This window comes from Sus scrofa, chromosome 15, assembly GCF_000003025.6.
Source record: "Sus scrofa isolate TJ Tabasco breed Duroc chromosome 15, Sscrofa11.1, whole genome shotgun sequence".
In the NCBI taxonomy this organism is placed as follows: Eukaryota; Metazoa; Chordata; class Mammalia; order Artiodactyla; family Suidae; genus Sus; species Sus scrofa.
In genome coordinates, this window is record NC_010457.5 from 71787336 (window position 1) to 71800853 (window position 13518).

The 13518-nt window shown below is 34.1% G+C and overlaps 1 protein-coding gene across 14 annotated transcripts in view; it reads right to left on the minus strand.

Annotated features, from left to right (window-relative positions):
• SCN3A (sodium voltage-gated channel alpha subunit 3) overlaps positions 1-13518 on the minus strand; it is a 106861-nt gene that overhangs the window by 70006 nt on the left and 23337 nt on the right. For all 14 annotated transcript variants that reach the window (XM_021074930.1, XM_021074936.1, XM_021074933.1 and 11 more), the window contains 3 exons: positions 10410-10723; positions 4501-4619; positions 3155-3244 (listed from right to left, as the gene is read on the minus strand). In XM_021074930.1, the coding sequence (XP_020930589.1) occupies positions 3155-3244; positions 4501-4619; positions 10410-10673 (473 nt within the window). In that variant the 5' untranslated portion in view covers positions 10674-10723. The remainder of the gene's footprint in view (positions 1-3154; positions 3245-4500; positions 4620-10409; positions 10724-13518) is intronic.

Consider the following 13518-nt stretch of genomic DNA (forward strand, 5'->3'; position numbering starts at 1 on the left):
TCTTCATGTCTAATCTTCCTAAGAATATGCATCCTCCTTTTTAAAACAATTCAATTGATTTCATGAGGAATAAATATAATTGGCTATCTTTACTTATTAGAAGATAGTTGGCTTTACTAGGAAGAGATAATTTATAAAGCCACACTTATTTTACTTGTGTTTTAGTCTGGATCTTTGTCTATTTTACATAATCACCATGACATTTCTGTTTGAAAAGATACCTGGCATTACAAAAGGCCATAAGGACAGTTTTCATGTATGTTTTATCATATTAATGGTTAGTGCCCAATGGTCTATGCTTAGGCAATTCTAACTTATCTACACAGAAACCAGGAACAAGATGACAGTCCCTACTCCTATTCCTGGTTTTGGAAAAGTATGAAAATTTGTGGGGATATTTGGAGTATATGGTGAGTGTTGATAATTACTCAAGGAAGAGTGTCTCAGAGGTTCAAGACAGCTTTACACAGAACAGGTGTTCAGACGTATCTATTGAACTAGATTGAATAGGCAAGTGAGAATCAAGGGAACTTTGATATTTCTTGGCTTTGCATGCACTAGACTCTTAACCATATTGTTGATTCTGTCCCTGTTATAAGGGGATTTTTTTTTCCTCTTTAATTTTGATGTCTATAGAAGGGACTTGCCTTACATAATAGGACTCTTACTATATACATTGTGGTCCTCTGGCCTTCTGAGTATGCCACTTCTTTGTACAAGAACACTTTCTGCTATCAATGACTTCTATTTTCATGTGAGAACTGACTTCTCTTTTCACTGGATTCTGTTCTTAGGGAGTTTCCTATTTGTTTGTTTGGCATTTTTTTTCCCCTTTGGCTGTAACCACTAATATTTTACTTGTTTTTCTGCTGCCTTGCTTTTAAGTGACTAGAGATAATTGATTAGGAAACCCGTGCAAAGTTTTCCAACTAAACTGTGTTAAGTCAAAAACTTTAGTAAAGCTAAGACTTCATAATGGAGATAGTCATCTCTAGAAATGACTTTAAAAAGAGGAGCTTGCAGAATTTCCATCATAGCAGTTAGCAAACCTGACTGCTATCCATGAGGATGTGGGTTTGATCCCTGGCCTCGCTCAGTGGGTTAAGGATCTGGTGTTGCCATGAGCTGTGGTGTAGGTTGCCGACACGGCTCAGATCCTGCTTTGCTGTGGCTGTGGCGTAGGCCAGCAGCTGTAGCTCCTATTCAACACCTAGCCTGGGAACCTCCATATGCTGCAAATACAGACCTAAAAGGACAAAAAGATCAAAAAAAAAAAAAAAAAGAATTTGCATACCCAAATGATAATATTCAAGTGTCCACTTTAGGTGTCATTTAATAATGTTATAAAAATAAATTTATACACATTTAAATACATCAAAAAATTCTGCAGGGAAAAGTACATGCAGAATAGTTTTATATAAGTATATCCATTTATTAACCTCCAAATCATAAATGTTAACTGAGAATTCTGTTAAATGGCCTGCCTGAATATAAGAACTGACTCCTCTACTAAAATGATTTCTAGGGAGCATTTTCAATCAACTATCAAAAAAGCCTTTAATGTGTTAAATCACTGACAAGTAATGGCTTAGAACAATGCTGTAAATCCTCATAGAAGTCTATAAAAAACAAATAAAAGTGGCAGTATTTGTTATAATATCATCTCCTATTGGCCATTACTTTAAAAAATATAACAATAAGAACATAATAAAATTTTCTTTTCCACTGAAACAAATACCTGATCATTGTATTATACAATACATAAAGTTATACAGGCTTTTATAACCTAAACAACTTGTTTCACTAAAAGGCATGTTTCTTTGTCATGAATAGTCTTACACATTACTGATAAATTGAGAAGTAATGTTTTTATAATGCAGATATTGTATTAGAGCACAGTTTTCCCCAGCGTATTGATGTTCTGAAATAATCAGGGGCACCTTTTCCTTCACATTTACATAAAACATCCTTAACAATTAAAAACCTTACTGATGCAAAAAATTGACAGAAGTTCCTTCTTTAGTGCTAGTGGGGAAAATGTTTTATTTTGATGATATCATTCAAATATCCCCAGGGTCTCTGTTTCAAGGCAGCAAGGATAAGGCATAGGATCTGTGACTTCAGGGAGGTTGCTGGCTGAGATTTTAGGTACAAATGTCCATGGAGATTTAACTGGTCCAGTTTCTTTTTCTTGGTATTATTATTGTTTTTACTAGTGTACTAATTACAAGGCTTTATAAGTTTTGAATAATCTGTCCATATTCATGTTTTCCCCTTAAGCCCTGTTATATTTTGAAAACGGTTTTGCAAAGACATTTTATTTCTTTTACTGAACACATCTATGGTGCTTTAGCAAAAATGTTGTGTCCAAACAAAGTATCTAAATATAACTAAATATCAAAGTAACTTAAATACCTAAAGTTAAAAATGTAACATATAACCAAAATGCCTAATATAATAAAATAGAGCTGGAGTTCCTGTCACAGCTCAGCAGTAACAAACCCGGCTAGTATCCATGAGGATGCAGGTTCGATCCTTGGCCTCGCTGAGTGGGTTAAGGATCCGGCATTGCCATGAGCTGTGGTGTAGGTCACAGATGTGGCTTGGATCCCGTGTTGCTGTGGCTGTGGTGTAGACTGGCAGCTGCACCTTTGATTTGACCCCTAGCCTGGGAACTTACATATGCTGCAGGTGTAGCCCTAAAAAGACCAAAGTAATAATCATAATCGTAATCATAATGATAAGCTAAACACCTACATCTATTTTATCAGGCTATAACAGTAATATACTAGAATAAAATAATTTTATTTATGAAATCATTCAAATGATCATTGTATTTTATCTAAAATGCATAACCGTGATTGAGTCTTAACTCTTATGCTAAGTGTTTGCTTAGTTTACCAGCTAGTGTATACAATTAACAACTTTTCCTAAATAGATACTGTTATTTGTTGGAAGAAATACCTATTCTTAGGAGAAAAACTCCTTCAAAGAACTTCCCTTGTTTTCTTTCATTTTATGGAAATAACTTTTTCTCGGAAGTGTTTAGCCTAACTTCAAAAAGTGGAAACCGTTAAGTTAGACCATAACTATAAGGAGATTGCTAGAGAACTTAAGTGTGCATTTCTCATTCCAAGAAATCATTTCTACTTACTCTACATTCTTGGTCCAGTCTGGAGGGTTACTCAAAGTCATAAATACACAGTTGGTCAAAATAGTGCACATAATAAGCATGCTGAATAAAGTAGATTATAGTTAAGGAATAAATGCTAGTACAATATCATGGCCATTTATAAATGATCTAATACAAAAACAAAAGAAATCATCAATACAAATTACCTGTAAAATTAATCTTTCTTATTTGTTTTAAAGCAATGGCAAAAACAATAAGAAACTTAAAAGCTTGTCATATATTCTTGGTCTACTCTTTTTTATTTTACATAATTTCTTCACAAAACTGGATCCAGGAGAAAGAGATCTCTATTTGAAGCAAATGGAAATTTTGCATATATGGGGAACTTATTAGGCCATCTAGTTATCCTCCTGTAGCTAGTCCACACAATACCGAAGCAAATACTATTTTTAAACCTCCCTAAGAAATAGCTGTAGTAATTTCTCTTAGTATCTCAATCCATATTTCACTCTAAGTCTTTATTTTGACGTAAATGATTTATTTTAGAAAGTAAATACTTTCCAATTTCAAACCACAGAGTGGGAGAATTTGAATGTACCTCAAAAGGTTATCAGTCCTGTTTTCTGTATCTCCAGGTTAACCCTGTCTCTTTTGTTTCTTTCAGTTTTTAGGTTTAGCCTGTTTTGAATCTGTTTGTATAACATGTCCATTCTTGAATACTGCTTATGAAGATCACTTTTCTATTTTGTTGTCACTTCTTGAAAATTCTCTTGAAATCTATAAACCCATTATGTCATTTTAAATATACTTTTTGGCTATCATTGTAAGTAGTTTTAGGTTTGATTTTTAAATATATATTATTTACCAGATACATAGGCATATAGTAGTTTAATAAATATATCCTGAAGGAAAGAAAGAGGGAAGAAAAGAAGGAGAAGAGGGAAGAAGGGAGGGAGGAAGGCATGATGGACCCAGGTGATGAGGATACAAACCAATTATGGCACAAAAGTTTGAACATTTGGTAATACAGATAATAATACTAAACAAAAGAGAATATGGTTCTTTAGCAATGGTTATATATAGTCTAACTGAGGTTAATAAAAGTTTGAAGGAGATTTGCTGTTGTTTCTACTACACAGTGTGTTTCACTTATACATTCACTGTCATTGCTGCATTTTTACTTCTAGAATCATAATAGTCATTCTATAATAATCTCATTACAAATAGCAGAAAATCAAGGAGTACCACAGATTAAACAATGATATTACCATTATTCTCAAGGAAATTATATATTTTTCAAAGAATGAAATTTTCTATGAAATCAGCTACTAGAAACGGCACTTAGACAATTCCCATGAAAAGGATATGAATGTACCAAAATCTTAATAGCAATTTTCCTAACAGGGTTTAGCGGAGTTAAAATATACAAGGCTGAGGTGGCGCTGAATCGGAATATTGCCTTCCCTTTATTCAATACTATAAAAGTCTGAAAAAGAAAATGAGAAAAAATTACTAGTTTAGACATGTGGCTTATTTGAAGAACTTACACACATAAAAAACTTTTTACCTGATTTGTTTGAACTTGTTTGTTTAAACCAGTTTGTGTATCATAACTATAAACATGTTAGATGCTTCTCCCCTAAGTTAACATGTAGCTACAGATAAAGATATGATATACTATTATCTAATCTGTATCAACTTCAGAGTTGAGAGTTGAAGTTGAAGGTATCAACTTCATAGTAGAAACTGATGATCCTATGCAAAATTTTTACCATGTTGTAAGGTAACTTACGGATTGTAATTCTATTTAAAGCTTGCCATCTGTCTGCAGAAATTTTCAGATTATTCTGTGCATACTGCTATTAAAATAATCTTTTATAAATATTTCAATTACATCAAGTCTTTTAACTTCAAAGTTTATGAAGTCTTTGTATTTTCCCTATGGTAGTTGTCCTACTTTAAAATACCCCAACAGGCTGAATAACCTGGTTTCGCTGATTCTCTCAATCTGCTGGAAATACTGAGAAGGGACAGCTGCATTAAGAATTAGGCTGAAAAACCTCACTTCAAAGGGCATTCCATAGCTAAAATCTTATGACCTGAAACCTGTAATTATCACTTTACCATTTAAGCTAAATGATTACCTACTGGGTTCCCTAGGATCATCTTATTTTTTTCCCACCGAAGTGTCTGTGATCCAGCCAATTCAATTCACTTGTCAAATCCCACTTACTCTGTCAGCTTCTCCCCTTGATTCTGAAAATGAATGTCACAGAATTCTAGAGGAAGGAAGCACCTGAGAGGTCATGTAATGCAAACTTCCTCCTGTTTTTGGTCCATAAATGACTTGTCAGTAAGGTCCCGCTTAGAGTGACCCACTCTTACCGCAAAGGTTCTTAGTCCTATCTGCATGTTAAAATCTCCTAGTTTTTTTTTTTTTTATTGCCTATATATGGGATCCACAAGAGAGCAGTTTAATCAGTTTCTGGAGGATGGGCACAGACAACAGTATGCTAAAAAAATGTCGGGGGTCAGGTAATTCTAATATGCAGTCATGGTTGTAAATACCTACGCTCTGAGAATGTCCTCAGCTATCAAAATCATCTCCATCATGTCTTTCCAGATAAATCATACTGCCTTCTGATCACTTCCTAATTGTTTCCCTTTTCCAGTAAGTCTTAGTATATTAATATACACACACTGGCATGTTGCTTGTAATTACAACCAAGTAGCAATTTACATGTAGAGTTTATTCCACTGAAGTTGTTATAAATCACTGGGCTTAAAGAGCCTGTTAGTTACTTTTTCTCCACTTTTTTCACAGTACTTAATAGCGTGACTTTCAAATAAACACTCATTTTAATTAAATATAGGTTTACCTGTAAGATGCCATTTACCTTTAAGATACATCTATTCTGTATAACCATTTACTCAATATTTTTATTCTTTAACAAAAGTCTATATCCATATATTCATGTTCACTGGCAACATGTCCTATTTGAATAGGTATATTGTGAGTATAATATTTATATTTTATAAATATAAAATATTTATCTTGTAAGTATAAAGGGTAGAGAAAAGAGCTCTGCACATTGTCCTTTTTTATTCAAGACTATGACTTAACTATTACCTAACAAACTATTTTGCATGAACTGTGCTCTATAAATTTGAACAATTTTATGAAGAGGGCAAGTAAACTGTTCTTTATTAGCATTGAGATTATCCACAGGGACAGTGGACCATGGGAAGACTGCCCTTGAAGCACAAATGCATTAAAGGATTTTCTTGAATTCAGAGGATTAAATCATTTAATATTAAAGTTGGACAGTCTAGATCCATTTAGACATTCCATGATGGCAGAAACTTGTAAAATTAACAATAATTTAAAGTACATTTACTCATGCTTTTTTTTAATAGAAAATATCCCTGAAAAAGCCACTTGTAACATTGAGAGGATTTTATTTTGAAAAATACCCTAACAGAGTGAACAGAAATGAACTATCCCTCTAAACATGGAAGCTTCTGCTCTTCCTGCAAAATAAGCCTTTACAGTAATAATGGGATTAAAAATGACATGCCAAGGACATCTTCAGAGAATTCACTGGTTCTGGAATAGAGCAGCCTTTAAGAACACAATCTTAAAATCTTGAGTTCTCAGAAATGAGGAATATGGGAGTTCCCGTTGTGGCGCAGTGGAAACAAATCCAACTAATATCCATGAGGACATAGGTTTGCTCCCTGGTCTTGCTCAATGGGTTAAAGATCCAGTGTTGCCATGAGCTGTGGTGTAGGTCTCAGACTTGGCTCAGATCCCACATTGGCTGTGGCTGTGGTTGTGGCCGGCAGTTCTAGCTCCCATTTGATCCCTAGCCTGGAAACTTCCACATGCTGCAGGTGAGGCCCTAAAAAAAAAAAAGAAAAAAGAGAAAAGAAAGAGATGAGGAATAAATATTGATGTACTATATGATGAATAAATTACAAGAAAGGCATTTGAATTTTGGGGCTCTTATGTTATTGACAGATGTATCTAAACTGAAAATTATTTGAAAGAATGACAGATAATTAGGGGAGAGATAAATAGTGTCAATTCCAAAATCTATTTTCTAAGAAATGATATGTAATGATGTGACATTGCTACTAAGATGATGAATGTTATATCTGGAACTACACTAAACTGGTTATTTTCTACTCTGAAATGCTACTTGCTGCATTTTTCCAGGTAAATACACATTTTACATATTCACTAAAATTTTTATTACTTGAGGCAAGAGTAAGCTTTACATATCTGAGGAGAACCATATCCATCAGAGAATTCAAAATTATATGACCATCCTTTAACATTTTCTTTTATTATATTAATAGATACCATATATAGCTTTGCTTAGTGGTTAAGATCTCTAGCTCTAGAGCCTGACTGCCTGAGTTCAAATCCTAATTGCCACTTGTGACTTTGGGCAAGTTACTTAACCTCTTTAGGATTCACTTCCCCACCTATAAAATAAGGTTAACACAGTACCTGCCTTGCTGGTTATTTGAATATTAAATAAGTTATGCCAGTTGAAACACTCAAGTAGTACCTGACACAGTATGAGCATAGCAAGTGTTGTTATTATTATTACTGTCCCTATTCTTAAGTTTTACCTGATTAATTTGTGTACCATTAAAAGATACTTCGATGTTTCTCATTTGATTAAATTAGGTATGCAAAATGTGTTACTAATTAACAGAAGTGAAGATACATAATGCTTTAAAGTTTTAAAACACCTTTCAGCTGTATTATTTCATATAATTAACAAGCTCTAAACCATATTTTAAATTCCAGAACTTCTCCATGAGTTTTTTACATTAGCTCCTTCTATCCTAAAAATTGCAAACTACCCTTTTCTTCAGTAGCACCTCAGTCTTCATCCTTATAGACATTTCATAAAGGAAAGCAGTGTAGCCAACAGTAAACAGTCCTAGATATCTCTCAAGATGGGTCATGGCTATTATGGACAAATCAGGGTTCAAGTCTGGTTCTCAGACAGAGAGGCAGTAAAAATTCTGTTTCCTGGCAGCAAACTCACGTCAACCAAGCTTGAAAGCCTCACATAAAGTCAGAATGCGAATCTATTTATTATAACCAGATAGATCACTGTCCCATGGGATGAAATGATTGCAATAGCATAAATATAACATTCTTTCCTTTTAAGCAGATCAAGCTATGGACAGACAAATTATAAGATACATTTTGCTTAGGGATCCAAATAAATCTACTTAAGTAATACAGATGTTTGATGACATCTCCGTTAGGTAGCCCAGTGTAGCCCCTTAACAATGAAGTCACCTCAATTTGGGGAGGAAAATGCTTTCAGTTCTGTTTTAAAAGATTTGTCTCCCTGGGAAAATGCTAATGTTTTATTTCTATTATTCTCTTTTTCCCCCCTTAATTTTACCAATTCCCTTTCTTTTGGACACTTAAGGGTACTTTCTTTAAGTAGCAAATGCTTTTAATCATACTAGAGTATAAGTCATACCCCTGTCTCCTAAAGGCATCTCTGCAAACATATAGTTTGAAACAATAATTTTCAGAGGAGAATTTTCTTCTAGTTTCTTGGAGGATGTCTCATTGTCATCATGATGTGTAATAATACAGTAACTAAATTTCAAATTTTTCTTCATAAATTTTATAGTAAAGTACTAGAATAAATTACTTTTAGAAATATATGAATATATAGTATATGCCACCTTTCATGGAACTGGTTTCAAAGAAAAAGAAAGGACCTGTTTGTTTAAATTTGCTTTATAACTTTTAAATAAGGTATTTTAAGGGTCGCTACTCAAAGTATGGCCCATGTACCAGAAGCATGAGTCTCTCAAGGGCTTGTTAGAAATGCAGGATCTGTGACCTCACTTGAGATCTATAGAATCAAAATCTATATTTTATCTTCCAGGGATGCATATGCACATGTAGTTTGAGAAGCACTCTTTTAGAGGAACAGGACTAGTGCCGTGTCTGGATGGTTAATTATAAGTTCCTTTACCCACCATTGATCTTATAAATTGTCTGCTGCTTAAAGAATGTGATTTCTTTAGCCATTCCTTTTTAAAAGGCTATCTTCAACTAGTGAAAATGCTCAATATCTCCTCTGATCTAAAGCTGATAACTCGATGGTGATATTAATTTATCTTTGGTTTCTACATGGAACTATTTTAATGCTTGTGAATGTGAAATATAAATTGTGGCTACAAGATAGCAAAATACCAAAATACCAATTAGAAAGCACAGAATCTACCATCCATTTTAAAAAATGTTCTATAAAACAGTGCAGAGCTGATTTAACATCAAAAACTAGCTAATTCTGACAGAATTTTGTGGTTATTACAGCATTAGGAAGGCATAGTAATAACTGTGATTTAAATCATATATAGATGGAAAAACTTGAGGTTTTTTTTTTGCCTTCTGTTCTTGATAGTTTTTTTCTGAAGGTGGTGTTATAACATTATGTAGCTTTTCCAGAACCTAGTCTGTTACAAATTAAGGTTAAGACAAGCTCACAATCATATTCCAGGTTACGGTATCAAAAGAAAAAAAAAAGCATCTTTGGGTGAAAATGTTTCTCAGTGTATAGGAAGATATTAAGTAAAAGATTATTTATTAACCTCTAGAATACAAATCTATTGTGAAGAAATCTCAAGCCAAGTAAGAACTGAAAAAATACATATATGGGAATGTCTGTTGTGGCTCAGTGGTAATGAACCGGACTAGTATCCATAAAATGCAGGTTTGATCCCTGGCCTTGCTCAGTGAGTTAAGGATCCAGTGTGGCTGTGGCTGTGGCATGGGGTGGCAGTTATATCTCCAATTTAACCCCTTGACTGGGACTTTCCATGTGTTATGAGTGTGGCCCTAAAAAGCAAAAAAAAAAGTATGTGTCGCATAACTCTTCTTTCATATCGCTATTATTCTGTTGTCTACTATGTGCTTAAATATGTCAGCAATAATAGATATTTTGCTTTGTTGATGTCAATTTTAATTTTAAAAATATCAATTACTGTGAAATTGTAGACATTGTTCATCTCTTTATATCTCTTCATTGTAGCCAGATCTTGAATTCATTTCTCATAAATGTTTCTGCTTATTATATTGTGCTTTAAAAAAAAGTAAGTGGAAATATAAAGTATTATAAAAATGTTAACAGTAGAAAAATTATGGTGTGATACATATGAGCCCTAACAAAGTATTTATTAAAGTTAAAAGTTAAAGACTTATTGGAAAGATGAAATCAACACTCACTTTCTTACTAATGTAGTACGGGTCCAGGTCCTCCAGTGGCTCTGAAACCATGCCTGGAGGGATGTCTCCATAAATAAATGGAAGGTTCTTCCCAGCTTCCAAATCACTGTTTGGCTTTGGCTTGTTGTCATCATCAGTGTCTTGTTCTCTCTTGGGCTTCTTGGCTTTCTCTTCTGCAGCACGTTTTTCAATGGTAGCGAGAGATTCTCTGGTAAAAAGGCGGAAGCTTTCAGGTCCTGGGGGTACCAGCAGTGCCTGTGCCATCTTTTCATCCTGCACATTTAATTACGTCTAGCTTCGTGCATAAGAATTGCCTGCAAAAAAAAAAAAATGCTAGAGAGTTAGGAAAGCAAGTGAATGAAAGGGATTAAGAAAATCAACCAAGATATTTAATATTTCTTCTAGCAATTTTTTTTCTTCTAGTAATTTTTTAAGTATAAACATTACGTGGTACTTTTCATGTTGCACTACAAATTTTAACTTAGGAACATCATTTAATCTAATTTTCAGTAAGCCAACTTTATATATCTATCAAAAGTCTATACTAAGACCTTTGAGCCAGAATATAGTATATTTTTGGTAAAGAGTAATAACAGGGATGCTTGCCAATAAGATTAATCAAGGACCCGTTATTTCTTTCCCTCCTCCTTTTATCACATCTTATTAACTCTCCAAATAAAGAAATCCTGGTGACAATGTTATGGTATATCCCTGACATCTAAAATTTCAGGATAGGGAAAGAAGTTCTGCCTATCTCAACCACTGTTTTGATTATCAGCATCACTGACCACTGGTTTCTACACAAGTTCTGGCCATCAGCAGTTGCCGAGAACTCAAAACTCTGTTTCCTTTTAGCTTTTCGCATTGGATCCTTTTGGGGCATCTTCTGAAGCAATATAGAATATATTTACTTCCTTTCCCAGTCTGCTGCTCTTAAGTCTTCTAAGACAATTTTCATTTATTTCTTGAATTTTCCATCTGTGGTAGTGTAGTAAAAGTATGGACAATGGAGCTAGACTCCCTCTGTTCTAAACCCTGGCTTTGCCACTGATGAGCTGCATGACTTTGCAAAATGTAACCCTTCAGTGCTTCAGTCTTCATCTATGGGGTTAATATAAGAACTGACCTTCCAGGTTATTGTAAGGAATAAATGAATTAATTTATATTAAATGCTTAGAACAGTTTCCAGAATTAGTAAGCACTATATTAGTGTCAACTATCATAATCTAATTACTTTCAATTCCTCCAGTCATTTCCTCTGTTGAGGTTTCAAGCATCCTCACAATTCAAGCATTTAAATAAGGTCTTGACTTGCTGGAACTACAACTGACTATGAAGTGTCAGGAATGGGCTTCAAAGTGCTGAGTTCAGGGGCACATTCACACATGCCTGTCACCTGGTTGGAAGGGGAAGGGAGACAAGGCAGACATAGGGAGTGGCCCTGATCAAATTTCCAGGGAAGGGAAGAAATTCTGTTTGCTGAAAATATGACAAAACTGTCAAAAATTCAGGAAATCAGCTACATACATTTTGAAACATAAAACAGTTATTTTATGTTGCATTGTGCCAAAAATCTCTTTTTAGAAATCAATATAGAAAATATAAGCAATAACAACAAAATATAATGAGTGTATCAGTCATCTTGCAGAACAGTCTACAACCATGGCATTAAAATAATCATCAAAGTTATCTGTGACATTTTTCCCTATCCCTAAACCACCCACCTGCCCCTGCCCTTGCCCTATACTTATTCGTCTCCATAGTAGCTTATCCCTAAATGGCCTTCTAATTCTTAACAGTTCATTTCATGGATATACCGAGCTTCCAGACAAGGAGAAACTCTAGATCTTATAGTAACATAAAAATGACTTAGGTTATTGTGTATTTTTTTTAGTGTATATCTGTGTTATTGGTTCCCTAGTCTGATCAATGGCAAAAAGTGTTTTAATAGCTGTGTTTTTTCATTGAATTCAAATTCATAATATTACATTGTTACTATATTTCCTGCTATTATGAAAGTATAGTCTAGATAAGTTAAATTATCAGACTTGCCAAAAAATTGTGCCATTTTCCCTACTAGTTCTAAAAAAGAACTGATTTGTGGTGGGACAGGCTCTTTTTTTATTTTCATCAAGTGATGAATCAGGTTTGGGAATTTATTCTGTTTTACTTAAAAATCAATCAACAATCTATTTTATGCTTTCTAAATTCATGGTAGATGGCAAAAAATAGAATGAATGGTTTCAACCATTTTATGTCAGTTCCAACTCTAGGCTGCTGCGGGATAATCACAGCTTTTATACTTTTCAGTGTGGAAAGAGTTTGTCCTTAACTGCAAGCCTTAAATACCCAGGATGTGTAATCCACCTGTCTCTCATCACCTGTCATGAATTGAATGGGTAAGATTCTTCCCAAATGCTAAATGAAAATGACACAGCATGAGAAAAATGTCTTTAAAAATTTCTGTGGAACGTGGTTGCTTTCCTAAGGGAGAAGAAAGGTTACTTTTGTATTTGAGCTTTTCCTTGAACTGATTTTGGTTTCTTTATTGACAACAGAATGAAAACCATGCAGGAGTTGGTATCAGAGATGTGGCTTAGTATTGAGTCTGTCACTAATAGTTTGTCATTTAACCTTCCTCAACCTCAGTGTCGTCAAAGTACTGTGTCATATGTGGCAACACTTGGTCATAAAGAAATATCTAATTATACTCATTTAATTGCAATCTCCTGATTCCTAACTTTTAAAGTCAAATTAGTTTAAACATACCTAATATAGAAATCTTTTAGTAATCTTTATAGATGACAGATTTCTGCAAGCTGACATGGAACAAGGTGCCATCATAAAGTCATGAAAATTATTTAAAAATAAATTTACCTTCATCTTCACTTATCAAGGGCTAGGATAAAAAAAAAAATGAGTGTTGTTCAAAAGGAATAAGTCTCTTTGAAATTCCATCGCTGCTGTCTCTAAATCCTGAGAAGACAGGCCAGCTCCAAACTCTCAGCTTTTTATCTGCAAGGGGAACTAGGGTTTGTTCAATATTCGGATAGGCTGACACATTAAAGATTATAGTGAACAGAGTTTCTCAGGGCTTCATCTATTGCAT